Source organism: Protobothrops mucrosquamatus, unplaced genomic scaffold (genome assembly GCF_001527695.2).
Source record: "Protobothrops mucrosquamatus isolate PMUCROS unplaced genomic scaffold, P.Mucros_1.0 scaffold49, whole genome shotgun sequence".
Lineage (NCBI taxonomy): Eukaryota > Metazoa > Chordata > Lepidosauria > Squamata > Viperidae > Protobothrops > Protobothrops mucrosquamatus.
Genome location: NW_015386431.1, coordinates 1,521,566 through 1,537,634, shown reverse-complemented (window position 1 = coordinate 1,537,634; position 16,069 = coordinate 1,521,566). Strand labels below are relative to the sequence as shown.

The 16,069-nt window shown below is 42.1% G+C and overlaps 1 protein-coding gene across 1 annotated transcript in view; it reads right to left on the bottom strand.

Moving 5' to 3' along the window:
- Window positions 1-377: 377 nt before the first annotated feature.
- BEST3 (bestrophin 3) overlaps window positions 378-16,069 on the bottom strand; it is a 28,364-nt gene continuing 12,672 nt past the window's right edge. Inside the window, exons 7-9 of the mRNA XM_015811799.1 lie at window positions 5,765-5,845; window positions 4,650-4,801; window positions 378-1,682 (exon numbers count right to left, since the gene is read on the bottom strand). Coding sequence (XP_015667285.1) covers window positions 767-1,682; window positions 4,650-4,801; window positions 5,765-5,845 — 1,149 coding nt within the window. The 3' untranslated portion in view covers window positions 378-766. The remainder of the gene's footprint in view (window positions 1,683-4,649; window positions 4,802-5,764; window positions 5,846-16,069) is intronic.

Here is a 16,069-nt window from a genome sequence, read left to right as displayed (position 1 = left end):
TAAGTCGAAGAATATTCTCCAGGAGTTTCTCAGAGCAGCCATGCAAGGAATGTAAACATGCAAATTGCCTTTCCCTAAGAAAAGGAAGGCCAAAATATCTTTATGTAGGAGAAGAAGAACTTCAAGCAAGAATGGGTATGAATTCGGTACGCTTTCTCCCACCTGTCATCTGATCATATACCTTCTATTACAAAGACTCTAGTTCTTAGTCTTATTTGTATATGTCAGTAGAAATGACTGTCAATTTCATACCTGTCTTGAGAGAACCTCATAATTTTTTATTATCATGATTTGTTTCTGAAGTTCAGATCATTTCAGGCACCTGTTCTGAAAATCTTTGCTTACATAGAAGTCAAAATGCAAGTTGTCATGCCTGAAAAAGTTTTCCTTTATTTAAGCAACATCAGCCAGGGATGAGTTTTAGAGATAATCTTCACTGTTAAATACTCAGAATTTACTGACAAATGAATTAGGCTGTTACAAAGAGATAGAATGCCACTTTCTTAAAGTTTGATTATCCTCTCTCTCTCTCCTACTCCTTTTGATATTCCCTTCACTGTTTCTTAATCTTATTTAATTTGCATTTATATCTGTCTAAAAAATAAAGGTAGGTTCAAACATTTTAAAATTGTTTTTATCAACGTACTGAAAATACACAGTAGGTTAGACATTATGCAGGCTGCAAAGCTTTGTTTCTCCAAGGGAAATTAACATTCTGTATGCCAGAATTTTATAACAAAACTATGAGTCCATAGCACTCTATTTGTCAAAGGTGATCTTTAGTGGAGTCATTGTTAAATTCAGCTATATGAAGAATATTGATTTCTTTAGTATCTGGTTGCTCTAGTAAGTAACATATGTCAAATGTATTTGGAGAAATAGGACTAGATGTAGGTGTGCTATCTGGACTTAAGTTGCTTTTTCCAGAGGAACTTGGCAATTCTTTGGTATTGAGCACTTCATGTTGAGCAAGAACATCTGGAAATCTCCATCTTTGATTATCTGCCATATTGACATTTGATGTTTGAGATGAGGGTGATTTAGTTCCTTTCGGCATACCCAAAGATGAATCCTGTTGCTTGCATTTCATATGAAGAGGTTCTGTTTCTGAAGGTGTTACTAACAAATCTGCATTACCATTGAGTGTTCCACAATGGGTCAGCACAATTCCTTCAGAATCTGTCTCTAACTCACTTTGATTGCCCAAATCTTTTCCTGTCATGACATGGGAGACCTTATACATGTCTGAGTCCACTCTGGTTTCTTTGCTCTCAGTTTTGACAGTTGGTGAGTCTATTTTGCTAATTCTCTCATCCACTTTGGATTGATAGGAAGTCTCTAGAGTATCATTCTTGCTGCTTTCTCGAATAACTCTAAGATCCGTACTTCCATGCATTTTTCCATTCTTATCGGACCAGTTAAGAGTTTTCCTGTCATTTAAAGGGAAGTGTCTCCCTCTAGAGTGCATTTCCAGAAGATTATCAATATGATGCATTTCATGTGATGGGAAAAAAATTGAGCTTTCACTGGACTGTCGTTGGTAGGTCCTCCTGCTGGGCGAAGGGGAGACTTCTCGGACGCTCAGAAAGCGCTTCACTCTTCGCAGCACTGAATGCTGCCTTCTAGGTTTATCATCATCCCGGAGCCAATTTTCTGCATGGAAGAACTGACTGTCTGCCAAGCTGCAAGAAAAAATATGCAACATTCATTTTATGTATTAAGAGCAAACTGCCACACAAAACCATCTATAAAATCGAAAGTGTATTTGCCATTGACAAAGGAATGTCACTTTACCATTGACAAAGAAAAAACTTTATAAGGACAAATGGAACCTTTAATCCTCAAACAATCTCAATAAAGCTTGAATAGACTGAATGATAATTCCTTAGTGGGGAGAAAGAAAGGGGAATACAGTGGATTTTCTCTGAAAAGGCATGGATGGTTGGCTACTAAACAAAACACAAGCACTATCTCTTGCAAATTTTGCAGATCCTATTTGAATTGTATCTATTATTACAAACAATTCCTTAAGTAGTGGTATAAACACTAAAATAGTTTAAATACTATAGTCATATTATTAGATCTGCAATCAACCAATTATTTTATTATTATTGTTTTATTGTTATTATTCCCAGCTTTTTAATATATGACTCAAAGCAGTGAACGTACCTAATAATCTTTCCTCCTAGTTTTTCCCATAACAACAACCCTGTGAGGTGAGTTGGGCTAACAGATTGACTGGCCCAGTCATCCAGCTGGTTTTCATGCCTAAGAAAGGCCTAGAGGCCTCCTGGTTTCTAGGCCAGCCCATTGCTGTATGGGCTATGCCAGTGATGGCGAACCTTTTAGAGACCGAGTGCCCAAAAACTGGCCCCGCCCCCGCTCCACCCCCTGCCCCACCCCCACCCCGCCTGCCCGCAGAGCCACTCACCACCTCCAGGGCCCGCCGCAGATCGCCCAGGCAGCCCAGCAGCACCATTGTGGCCATGCCCTCTGCCTGTGCCCCGCAGCATCAACTGTGCGCGATGGGGTGTGAGGGCAGAGTCTTGTCTATGCTGCCTGGCTGCCATGTCCTTGGCTGCGCTGCTCTGTGTGGACCACGCTCAGGGGCGACTCTCCTCCAGGGGGTCTGCTGGTGAGGAGGGGGTGACGGAAAGAGGCAAGGCTGGGGCAACGGCACGTGTGCCCACAGAGAGGGCTCTGAGTGCCGCCTCTGGCACCTGTGCCATAGGTTCACCACCACTGGGCTATGCCATTATTTTATTAAGTATTAAACATATCTTATTTTTCTCTGAAAAAGATTTTGTAAGTTTTTATTCAATGAAACATCAGAATAAAAAAAATACAAAGCAAAAAAGTGAACCAACAAGTGAACCTGCCCTTAAAATAAAATTATGTGAATATTTTTTTTCAGGGAGAAGAAAATCATGTTCATAGTCAATATCCCTCCCCCCCAAAAAATACTGAACAGCTTCCCCCAGTTGCATTTCTTCAGACCATGTGAACTTTAATGCCTGACTTTCTCAATAATAATTATATGCTGGCGAATTCTAGATGAAATCCACATATTTGGACAACACCCATATTATATGAATTTATGGATTATTTTATAGTCAATTCTTGATGACTGAAAGTAAATTTAGTGGGAATTTTATGACATGCATTTCCAGCTTGATTAATTAAATTTGGATTCCAAATTCTCCCTTGTATATCTTTCTAAAATGTTTAGGAGAGCCTGTTGGATTTGACCTAAGAATTTCAAATAGCACTGGGTGTTCCATTGATTTAAAATTATCTGTTTAAATGCTGTTCATGGTTTTAATCAGTGAGTTCTGGTAAGTCAAAAAGAAATGTTTGAATTTGTTTAATCTGTCCACTCTTCCTCCAGCTGAGTGAAAGATAGGCCCATCCATTTTACGAGGGCAATTTGGAAATAAACCTCCATTTGGTTATCAATGACAGACACTCACAGATATAGAACTTTTATTATACACATTAGAAAACTACAACATTACATTCCTTTTTGACATAATCGCCATTCAAATTGAGACATTTGTCATAACATCTTACAAGGTTTGAAATTCCTTAGAAGTAGTCGCTTGGTGCCAAATCTGGGCTATGGGGGGGATGTTCAAAAACATCCCGACGGAACTGCTTCAAAAGTTCTTGGGTACGTCTAGCGGTGTGTGGGTGAGCATTATCGTGAACCAACACCACACCGGAAGTGATGCCATAGAAAATCCTGCCAAATGTGAAGATGCCAAAGGAGTACTGCTAGTGAAGTTCATGGAGCATGGTTCGACCATCAATTCAGAATTCTACTGTGAAATGTTACAAAAACTCAGACGAGCCATCCATAACAAGCATTGGGGCATGCTGACTTCTGGTGTGAGGTTGGTTCACGAAATGCTCACCCGCACACTGCTAGACACACCTAAGAACTTTTTAAGCAATTCCACTGGGATGTTTTTGATCACCCCCCTATAGTCCAGATTTGGTGCCAAGCAACTACTACTAAGGAATTTCAAACCTTGTAAGACATTATGACAAGAGCCTTAATTTGAATGGCTATTATGTCAAAAAGTAATGTAATATAGTTTTCTAATGTGTATAATAAAAGTTCTGTATCTGCAAATGTCTGTCATTAATAATCAAATGGAGGTTTATTTCTGGATTGCCCTCATATCTCCAAAACAGGCCAGGCTGAGAAAGAAAGAATGGCCAAAATCTTCTGTCTGCCTTTTATTCTTACCAGGGTTCACATCTCATAATTAAACAAAAAATTTAAAAATGTAACTAAAAGCTAAGATCAACCAAAATATAATTCTTAGGTAAGTCAAAAAAATTTCTATTCAATTGGTGGGGAAAAAAGAAAAGCTTTTATGAGAATGCCTCAAAGTTATCAAATGTCATCTGAGATGGAAAATTCCATAGCATTCATAGTCTTTTCCATAGCCTTTATTACTGAAAAATGTTCCTTATTAACAGACTTTCAATGATAATATGTTAGGGGGAATATAATTTTAGGTGAAGAACATGAGAGGTAATGAAATCTAACTTTATTTTTAAAACATTTACAAAAAGAGGCTGTTAATGATATAATACATTTGGATATGAAAAGTAGGATAAGACATTGCAGATTTGCATACCCCATTTCAATAGTTGATCCAAGGAAAGATGGAATGCAGGAATCTGCAGCTGCTAATGTATATGGTGGACGAGCTGAAGAATCATTCCAGTAAATATCTTTTTTCATTCTTGGTAAATTCATATGCATTTCATCAACAGCCAACAGAGAAACCTATAAGAATTGAGAATTAGAACACCTGCCACACAGTTTTAAACATCTCAAATATAAGCCACAATCTTCCAGAGAACTGCACAACACAACCATATTATTTTTATTTAAAGCAGCAGACTGTACTTTTTTGGGCCAAAAGGAGAGTTTGAAATGTGGTAACTATTTAAGGGGAAACAAATCTTAAAGGATGCTTTTTAGACCTTAGATATCCAGTAACTGAGTGAGACAGCCTTCCTTTAGCCTTTGCTGCAGTCAGAATCAATCAAATTAGAACAAGAATTAGACAACCTCAGAAGGGGTGGATCTTGTTGCAAGATCTAACACATATTATTAAAGAGTCAGCTTATGTCATGTCATCTTGATAGAAGACTTTCATCGGTCACCAAATCTAATGCACTTCGACTATTCCCACCAGCATAATTTAAAAATCCCAGGAACAGAAATGCTCAAGACAATTCATTATTTGGAATGGTTCTTTAATATTTTTTTAAAATACGGTTTTCTAATATTTCCATCTGAACATTGCTGGAATATTTCTTTCTCAAATTTCTAGATATGCTCAGACTTCTTGCTGAACAGCTCCATGATTGCTTCAGCAACCTTGCCATGAACTGCATCTTACTCTACTGGACAACAGCCAGCAATATATTCTAAATGCCTTGATCCATACTGAATCATTCGTTGCAGTTGCATATGAGAAGACAGCATTTGTAGACCTCTTGATAGTAATTAAGAAAGTACTCTAAGCAGGAATTGAAATGTAAAGGAAAAAGCACAGAACCGACAGTGAGGAACCTTCAGCAGCTAGCAAAATGAGTACTGTGTATGAAAACGGAACTCTAAATATTTATAAAGGTGGGAGCAGGATGCAACAGTTGTGCTGTAGCTTGCTAGAAATTGCATAAACTTATGATGTTGCAAGACAGCAAAAAATAGTAATCAGCTGAAGCAAAAGGGTGTTACCTGGAGATTCCTATCTATGCACCAATTTGTTTCAAAATCATCATCATCTTCACCAAATGGGTTGATAAGTTGCTCAGCAACCTGTAATTAGAGTTGGATATTTTGAGCACAGAGTTACATATTATCCAAAGCTGATTTACAAGCACATCTAACCATTGCAAGTATGAATAGTTCTTTGGCAACATCAAGGAGAAATCCACATAGAATAGATACAGTACATTGTGTGGTGAGATATTTATGGACATGCCATATCTGTAGCATTAATCCTTAGTTTTTCAAGAGACTATGGCTTTTTGTATTTATTTATTAGATGGATATGTTGCATTCCTGTCCAGATAGAACACTCAGAACAGCCTAGCAAAAATAAATAGAACAAAACATTAAAAATGGAAAGCTGAAACTGTAAATATTTACATATTTATTTATTTATTGCAGTTATTTATTTTTTGCTGTTCAGGATTATAATCCACCCAAATTATCTTTCCAACCATTGCATCAAACAATACATATTATTTAAAACAAAGAAACAAAATTCAAAGAACCTTCCCACAAGACACTTGATGGTAACTGATGGCAATCAGAGCAAGCTATTGGGTTCATCTTACACCGCCTTTCACTCACTCTCCTTCCCACAACACAGTTGATAGAATGAGCTAGAAGCAATCAAGCATGTAGGATGTCAACTCTTCATGAGTGGAATGGCATCCAGTCTGATGCAATTCATAGTGATTACAATTCCTAAAAGTCTCAGAATGTCGGGAAAAGTCTCAGAATGTGGCTAGAATGAAATAGTAGATGCATGAAGTAGAACCATGAAATGCAAAAGGTGGTTGGGCAGGTGGAATTCTTTGAACGTTCTTCCTCCATGGTAAAATATGCTACACCTAGATAAAATATGCTAGGCTTGTTAATTGTTTTGCTGCATTCCTGTTTATGATTGGTACTATTTGATACACTTTCCTAGAACATCCAATATTTTTTCCCTTATTTATTCAATTTACATGCTGAATAAAATATTAAGGGAAATTGGATTGGAAGAAGATGAGTGTGGTTTTAACATTAGAGAAAGAAACATCAATAACCTGCACTATACTGATGACACAACATTGATAGCTGAAAATGCAAAGGAGCTGCAAGCTGTAGTAATAAAAGTTGAGCAGCACAGTGAAAAAAATGGTCTGAAATTAAATATGAAGAAAACCAAATTAATGGTAACAATGGCAAAACCCAGCCTTAGAACTAATAATGAAGATATTAAAGTGGTAGATAGCTTCTGCCTTTTGGGATCAACCATCAAAAGTAAGGGAACAAGCACAAGAAATACACATGGGCTAGTACTTGGTAGAAAATCCATGAAGACCTTCCAAAAGATTTTAAGATGTGTGTCCACAAATATAGAATAGTTGTGAGATGCAAGCAAACAGAACCACATGTGAACAGCTGAAGTCGGTACTGTCTACCACCTATGTTACAAGGATCTCAAGGCTTGATTTCCCCTGGGAAAATCATGGATCTTGGGGGAGGTCAAGTTTATGCTACTTGTGGCTGCACAACAACTCTAGGCTAGGTCCTTACATGACTCCTCCTTCCAGCCCAGCTGGCAGTTTCCCAACAATAGTGCAGGCAATGGTATTCCCTGTGACACTTTATAGAAGTAAAAGTATGGCTTTGAAGAACCTGGATAGAAACAACATTGATGCTTTTGAACTTTATTGTTTGAAAAGACTCCTGAGAATACCACGGATAGCCAAAAAACCCAAGCAAATGAATCATAAAACAGATCAACCCAAAGTTTGAAGTACAAATGACCAAACTCAAATTATCCTACTTCAGGCACATTAAGGGAAAATCCAGCTCTCTGGAGAAGGCACTTTTGCTGGTAAAAATGGAAAGAAAGAGAGGAAGAGCAAGACTATCTGGAAGGTGGATTTACTTGATTCCAGTGGCAATGGGTGAATCATTGAAATGCCTGAAAGACCAGGTTAGAGATTATCATGGAGAAAATCCGTATGTTTTTAAGAATCAACACTGACTTGATGGCACATAATCAATCAATTGATGATTTGCACATTACTTTGAATCTCAGAGGACTTTGTCTAATTTTTATTTATTCATATTTTACTGGCTGTCCCATAGGTTTTTCTTCTAAATGGGCATCCAATCTTTATATCTTAAATTGAGACTGCAGTACTAAGTTGCATTTTTATATATTTATTTCACTATTAAACAAATTAATAATAAGTAAATAAATAAATAGACAAATTGATCCACAAATTTATCAAGCAGCTAGATCAGTATACAATCTGGCACTCTTTGTTCCTCAATTCCTTTTGCTCCAGATAGCCCTCAAAAATATTACGGCAAAGTTATAATCTGGAAAACACTAAATTTCCTCTTCTGAACAAGTTGGTTATTTTATGTATTGGCAAACCTACAATACCCTTAAATGAGATTGAAAGATATATACAAGTATGACAACACTAAGAAACTTTGTACTGGCTAACTGCACATATCATCTGCCATTGGTATTGGCATATAATCTCACAGGATTGAAATGAATGTAATGGAAGACAATTACATATTGTTTTAGATACTTGGCTACCACAACAAAAAGGATTACAGACTAATCCCAGACAACAAGAGCTAGGATTAAAAGGATTTCACGTAAGAATATCACTATCCTATATATAATATGATTGACAGACAAACAACAATTTAAAATCATCTGGTTTTAAAACTGTTTTGCTTGTAAAAGAATACACATATTGTTATAATTAAAGGTCCTTTGTGAACCAGAGATATAGATGAAAACATATTCATGCATTTCTGCATCCTTTGTTCTGCGGAAGCAGGCAACAATTTTGTATTGATTACATTAAAATAATTCAGTATAACAGACAAATTCAATTTAGGATGTCTTAACATATTATCTTTGCTGGATGAAATTTGCTTTGTGGAAATTATCAAAGGGAGAAGTAATTTTTATTTAATAAGACTAAGTCAGAAACCTGTTATATGTGTTGCAGAGATTTATATTGTTGGACATTAACAGAACTGAAAATTTGCTGTCTTTTTGGTTTGATTATGGTTTTAGAATAATTTAGCTTTGTTTTATTTTATTGCAAGTGCTTGATTTTAACAGTGTTTTGGAAAGATAACATAAGATTTTATTATTTTATTATTTTTATTTTATTTTTATTTTATAATATATATACAGCATTAACAATAAATAACAACAATGTACTAGAACCAAAGCATTGTTGAATCAGAAGGTGGGATACCAATAAAGCTAGAAATTAGAATAACACTCTGGATGGATTATTCTTTAAAAGTCATGGCACAAACATTATGCAAGCAAATCTCTGCTCATATAAAAGGACAGTGTTTGATTTTCCTCTCATTTTGGCTGTGCTTGCTCCAAATCTGCTCTGGAAAGTCCTCCAGTCCTCTGAAACTGATTTGGAGCAGTGGAGGAGCAGAAAGATCTAGTTTTCACCATTGGATGCTGTATGCCAGCAGAATGGCCCTTTTCAAATATCCAAACCTTATTTATTTCACTACACTAAATAAATTAATTTTTTTGAAACTAGTTTTTATTCAGTTTAAAATGTATAGCCTGACAAAATAAATTTGTAATATAATCTGTGAACTTTAGTGAAAACAAATCAATTGTTGCAAATCAACTTTGTATGCATAGGTTTGTTGCCTGTACAAACCTATTCACTACGAGGTGCAAAAGATGTAAGATAGTTAGCAAAGGGATTCTCCACTTGTATCTTTTTCTTTTACTAAAAGACATACTTTCCATGTGTCTACTTATATACTACTTATATTTTCAGGGCATTTATTTCTTCTCTCAGTTCAGTTAGTGTTAAGTCCGGAGAATAATGGCGCTTGAGACGAAGCATTTCTAACAAGTCTTTATTCTCTGCTTCCAATCTACGAACAACCCGAGCAGAGGCACGCAGGCCTCTATTTATACCTTCTGATCCCCGGGCAACTCCAACCAATCACAAGGCGGTCTTTTCCCGCCTTGCGCATGCGCGCAAGGCCGGCGCCACTCAGTCTGGTCCCGGGCAGCTTTTGCAAATGCCCGGGACTCTTGCAATGTCCTGAGCCTGCTTATGCAGGCTCAGGACACAACACCCCTCCCCCCTAGATGAAATAATACTGCACCCACATGGACACCATCATAGTAATGGTTTGTATAATTAGCTGTTGAGTTACTGTCACAGTGTGTGTAAAGTGTGGGGCTGTTCCGTCGTACAGAGACCCAATGGCCCCACATCGTTTCCGTAGAGTCAACCAGCCTGGACCTCTAGTTCAGTTATTACTATTTACATGCTCACCTTACGTAATCTGCAAGGTATTTGGGAGGGCCTTTGACCCTTAGCGACCTTCTCGGACCTGGGGAACTTGTAGTGTTTTCCCCGTTGCTTCCCACGCTAGGTGAATTGACCTGTGGTTGTCCTGTGACTTCTGTTTGACTTTCCTGCCCATCTCCTAGGCTCGAGAAGTCAGGACTCTGTTGATCGCTATACCTGGTTGACCTACCACCTATGGAGTTTTCCAGCCCCTCTGAACTCATCTCCGTGTTTCCTGACGGAGTGTGGTTTTCCTGGCTCCTTTCTGTAGTGATAGGGTCTAGGGATGCCTCCCTATTAGCCCTTATGCATGGGGACATTCTTCTATGAGCCATTTCTGCAAAGGACGTGTTCCCCCTTTGTTTTGCCTGCTCTCTTGCATATTGTGAGTTGTGAGTATGCTCCCAGCTGTTCTCCGTGTCTGGAGTATTGTTTGTGAGGTGTGGATAATTAGTATACCTCCGGTGGGACTCCCAGGCTGGAGTGTGTGTGGGGGTGTCTGTGTGCCCCCTTCCCCATGAATTGCTACCTGAATCTCCTGTGGAACTTGGGTGTTGAGTACCCATGTCGTTCCCCACAACCATTGTTGGCAGCTGATTCTGATTCCCAGAATGCATTCCCCATTCCTCCTCCCCCCCCAGAGGAGACTGAGGAGGAACCCCAGGCGAGTCCCGCCTCACATGTAGTTGATCAATGTGGCGGCGAAGAACGCGGCCGTCTTCCAGGGACACCTCGTAGGACAGAGGCCCCGAGACCTTGCAGACCACAGCCGGGACCCAGAGGTGTCCAGGCCCGTAGTTCCTGGCCCAGACAGTTTCACCTTCACGCAGGACCCGTGGTGGGTGTGGCTGAGACACCTGTGAAGCTACACGCTCTGGATGCAGCCTGTCCAATTTAGTCACGAGCCGATGACCCCAACGGAGTTTGGCCGGGCACTTACCCGTGGCAGTGCACGGAGTAGTACGATGGGCTAGGAGAAAGTCAGCCAACCTGTGATGCCAATTGCCATAAGTCAGCTTCTTGAGGGTTTCCTTGGCGATGCGGACCATCCGTTCAGCCAGACCGTTGGTGGAAGGATGGAAAGGAGCCGAAGCAGCGTGGCGGATCATGTTGGCCTGTAGAAACCCCTGAAACTCAGTAGAAGTACATTGAGGACCGTTATCTGACACCAGAACATCTGGCAGCAGGTGTGCAGCAAAAATGTTTCTCAACACTTGAATAGTCTTGGCAGCTGTGGTAGATGACACAGGCACGACCTCCAGCCACTTGGAATGGCTATCAACAACAACCAGGAAGAATTGTCCCTGAAAGGGCCCAGCGTAATCTATATGTATTCTAGACCATGGAGTGTGTGTTTCCTCCCACATGTGCACAGGGGCCTGGGGCATTTCAGGCCTGGACTGCTGGCATGCATGACACCCCTGTACCTGGGCCTCAATGACCCGATCAATGTCAGGCCACCACAGATGGCTGCGTGCAAGCGCCTTCATCCTGACGATTCCAGGGTGGCCCTCATGTAATGAGATCAAGATTCTAGCCCTCAAGGAGGCCGGGATCACAACTCTCGATCCCCAGAGGAGGCAGCCATTGAAAGTGGACAACTTGTGCCTCTTGACCCAAAAACGTTGAAAATCCTCCGCAGGGCACCTGTCAGGCCAACCTGACAGGACCCATGACAGCAAGCGTTTGAGCGTGTGGTCAGTGGCAGTTTCAGCAGCCACATCCCTAGCATTGAGGGGACACTCAGGCAACTCCTGAATGGACAATATGTGTACAGCAGGAGCGAGATCAGGCTCCACAGTAGGCAATGGCAGCCTACTCAATGCATCTGCATGACCCATTTCCTTGCCAGGCTTGTGAACCAGTGAATAGTCATAAGCTGACAGGAAGATGGACCAACGTAGCATACGAGGGGACAGGATGTGAGGTGTTTGTTTGGACGTAGTGAATAACCCCAGCAATGGCTTGTGGTCAGTAAAGACCGTAAAATGGCGGCCATAGATAAAGTCATGGAACTTTTTAATTCCAGCCACAAGAGTCAAAGCCTCCCTGTCGATTTGAGCATAGTTGCGCTCAGCAGCAGATAAAGTCCTAGAATAATAAGCCACAGGGACCTGAGTCCCATCAGCCGTCAGATGGCTAAGTACAGCACCTACACCATAGGGGGAGGCATCACAAGCCAGACACACTGGCAACTGCTCATTAAAATGAGCCAATACTGCATTGGATGTAAGCAAGGCTTTAACCTCATTGAAACTGGCCTCATGGACTTTGGTCCAGCGCCAACAAGCATTTTTGTCTAGAGGTCTGTGCAAAGGTTCAACAAGCATTTTTGTCTAGAGGTCTGTGCAAAGGTCTAGAGGTCTGTGCAAAGGTCTAGAGGTCTGTGCAAAGGTCTGTGCAAAGGTTCAGCGGAGATGGGGAGCCTTTGAAGGTCCGGGGGTGCTCGCCGGCCGGAGTCTGGTAAGAGGAGAGGGTCGGCGAGCGAAGAAGGCGCGTAGGACCACAGGACCACGTGGGCGGGGCCGCGAGCGGGGCCACGAGCGGAGAAGCCTAGCGGAGAAGCCGGGCGAGTAGAGAGGCCTAGCGAGGCCCAGCGAAGCCCAGCGTAGCGACGATTTGGGGCCTAGCGGCCAGGAAAATCGGCGGCCGGATGACTTGGGGTGATGGCCAGCGGCTTGACGCGATGGCAGCTCGGCGGCCTTAGGAAAATCTACGACCCGAAGCTGTGGTGGCCTAGCGGCCTGGTGCGGCTGCCTGGCGGCCCGATGCAGTGGCGGCCTTGCGGCTTGTTGAAGATCTGGCGGCCCGATGAGAATCTGGGGCCTAGCGGTGTGGCAGCCTGGCGGCCTAGCAGCCTGGTGATCGGGGTGGCCCGATGGCCTGTAGGGAGAAGTGACCAGAAACGTGGCATACAGCGGCCTGGAGGTTGTGCCGGCCCAGCAGCGGGGTATACAGCGGCTCGGAGGGTGTGCCGGCACAGTGGCACAGCGGCCCGGGCGGAGGACAGGGCCCAAGGGAGGCATTTGCCGGAGGGATATGCCGGATGGTGAGTGCCTGGGGGCCCTGGGGACCTGTGTGACTGGGCCTGGCGTGCCTGGAGGCCTACACTGCTGGGGCTGGCCGACTTTGACTGTAACTCCCCCCCCTTTTTATGGGGGGTATAAAGACCTATCAATTTCGCTGCCTTCTTTCAAATTCATCTAACCCCTTGACCACCACCACGAGGACTTTCCCCCTTCCCGACTCTGCTGTTGGACCTCCTGTTACGACCCGGGACTGTATTCTAGGAGGGAACTGCTGGCCCTGCGCGACTCCCCCATCGCGCAGGCATGGCCCAACATGATTCCAAGGGCCGGCCTTAATGAAGGGGTTTGGAACCNACTCCCATGTAACACCTCTCCTGCGTGAGCTGCACTGGCTGCCTGTGGCCTTCCGGGTGCGCTTCAAGGTGTTAGTAACAACCTTTAAAGCGCTCCATGGCAATGGACCTAGGTATTTGCAAGACCGCCTCCTACCAAACACCTCCCTTCGACCAGTCCGCTCCCACAGAGAGGGCCTCCTTAGGGTGCCGTCGGCCAGTCAATGCCGGCTGGCGACCCTTAGGGGGAGAGCCTTCTCTGTGGCAGCTCCTGCCCTCTGGAATGACCTATCCCCCGACCTACGTACAACTGTGGACCTGCGCCTTTTTCGCCGAGCCCTGAAAACCCATCTATTTCGTGCGGCCAGCCTGGCGTAGTCTTAATTAGGTTTTAGTATAGGTTTTTATATGGGGTATTTTAGAGCAGGCCTTTATTTATTTAATTTGATTTTAGAATAGATATTTATTGTGATTTTATTATTGCCTGTTCACCGCCCTGAGTCCCGTAAGGGAGATAGGGCAGTATACAAATCTAAATAAACATAAACATAAACAAACATCTTTCTTCCTCCCCCATCCTCTTTGGCTCATTTTCTGTTTGTTGCTATTTAGAGCATGACATAGGTCCAGAAAGTTAAATCACAACTGGCAAATAGTGTTTTCAATCAGAATGAATGTCTATATCATCTCATAAATCTACATCTATGTAGAATTTTCCAAAACTAGCTTCTCTTCATCCAAGTTGCTCTATATTCCACTTATATATAATACTCAAGGAGAATCATCTATTTATGTTGCAAGGAAAATATGTATTAGCAGTAACTTTAGATAGAGCTTAAATAATTATTTCTAGTAACCCTTAGTTTTCTGCTAGCTCACAATTTTCCTTAGGCCTGAACCCTAAACTCACAAATAAGATGCAAGTCTCCAAAGCATTGAGCAAGGGCAAATAAAACTACAACATATATTGTGCAATGTTGAAGGTGAGAAACACAGCTTTCAAATCAGGTGATACAGCAGCACTTAGAATAGCAAGAGCTGATTTGAGGCATGCTATAAAATCAGCAAAGTGGGCCTATAGTCACAAAATGCAGAATTTCTTTCAAGATCCTATGGATTCGAGATGTATATGGCAAGGTATTCAGGTAATTACTGATTATAAGGCAGCTTCCTTGACATGTAAGAAGGCATAGACTCTCTAAACAAGCTAAATATGTTTTTTGGATGGTTTGAGGCCACAAAGAATGTTCCAGTAAGGAAGGTTGTTCCCCTTCCTGATGAGCAGGTGCTCAGGTTTGATACAATTGCTGTTCAGAAAGTCCTGCAGAAAATCAACACTTGGAAAGCTGCAGATCCTAATAATATCCCTGGGTAAGTACTTAAGGAGTGTGCTGACCAGCTGGCTACTGTTATCACAGACATCTTCAATCTCTCATTGCATCGGACCATGGTTCCATCATGTTTTAAGGCTACCATCATTGTACCACTGCTCAAAAAACTAGAATCACATGCCTTAATGATTACTGTCCAGTTGCATTTACTTTATGATGAAGTGTTTTGAGAGATTGGTAAAGGATTATATGGTTTCATGCCTTTCCCCTACATTTGACTCATTACAGTTTGCCTATCAGAAGAACCATTTTGTAGAAGATGCACTTCCCTTTGTGCTTCATCTTAGCTTGGCGCACCTGGAGGAGAAGAATACTGATGTATGAATGCTGTTTGTTGATTTTAGTTCAGCATTCAACACAATCATCCCTCAGCGTCTGGTGAACAAACTGGGCCTATTAGGTTTAATATTCCTTTATGTAATTGGATACTTGATTTCCTTATTAATAGGCCCCAGGTTGTGTGAGTTGAAAAGAAAGTTTCCAATTCCATCTCCTTGAGTACGGGTCCCCCAAAGGTCTGTGTCTTGAGTCCACTACTGTTCACCTTGATGACCCATCATTGGTGTGCCAAATCTGCTTCAAATCATATTGTGAAGTATGCAGATGACATGACAGTGGTGGGTCTTATCCAGGATGACAATGAAGATCCTTATAGGGAAGAGGTGAAGGCTCTAGTGGACTGGTGCAATAAAAGTAACCTGGTTCTAAATGTTGATAAACAAAGGAGATCATTGCAGATTTTAGAAAGAGCCAGCATAATCATACTCCACACAGTATCAAGGTTGCAGCTGTAGAGGTGGTCAACAATATTAAGTATCTGAGGGTGCTTATAACTCGGCACCTGGAGGAAACAGTCTATCTAGACCCTCTCCAGTCGGGCTTCAGGCCGGGTTACAGCACGGAAACGGCATTGGTCACGTTGGTTAATGATCTCTGGAGGGCCCGGGACAGGGGCTATTCCTCTGTCCTAGTTCTTTTGGACCTCTCAGTGGCTTTTGATACTGTGGACCACGGTATCATGCTGCGGCGGTTGGGTGGGTTGGGAATGGGGGGCACCGTGATGCGGTGGTTCTCCTCCTTCCTCACCGACCGTACGCAGTCTGTATTGGCAGGGGGACAGAGGTCGACCCCAAGGCCCCTAACTTGTGGGGTCCCACAGGGGTCGGTCCTCTCTCCACTTCTGTTCAAT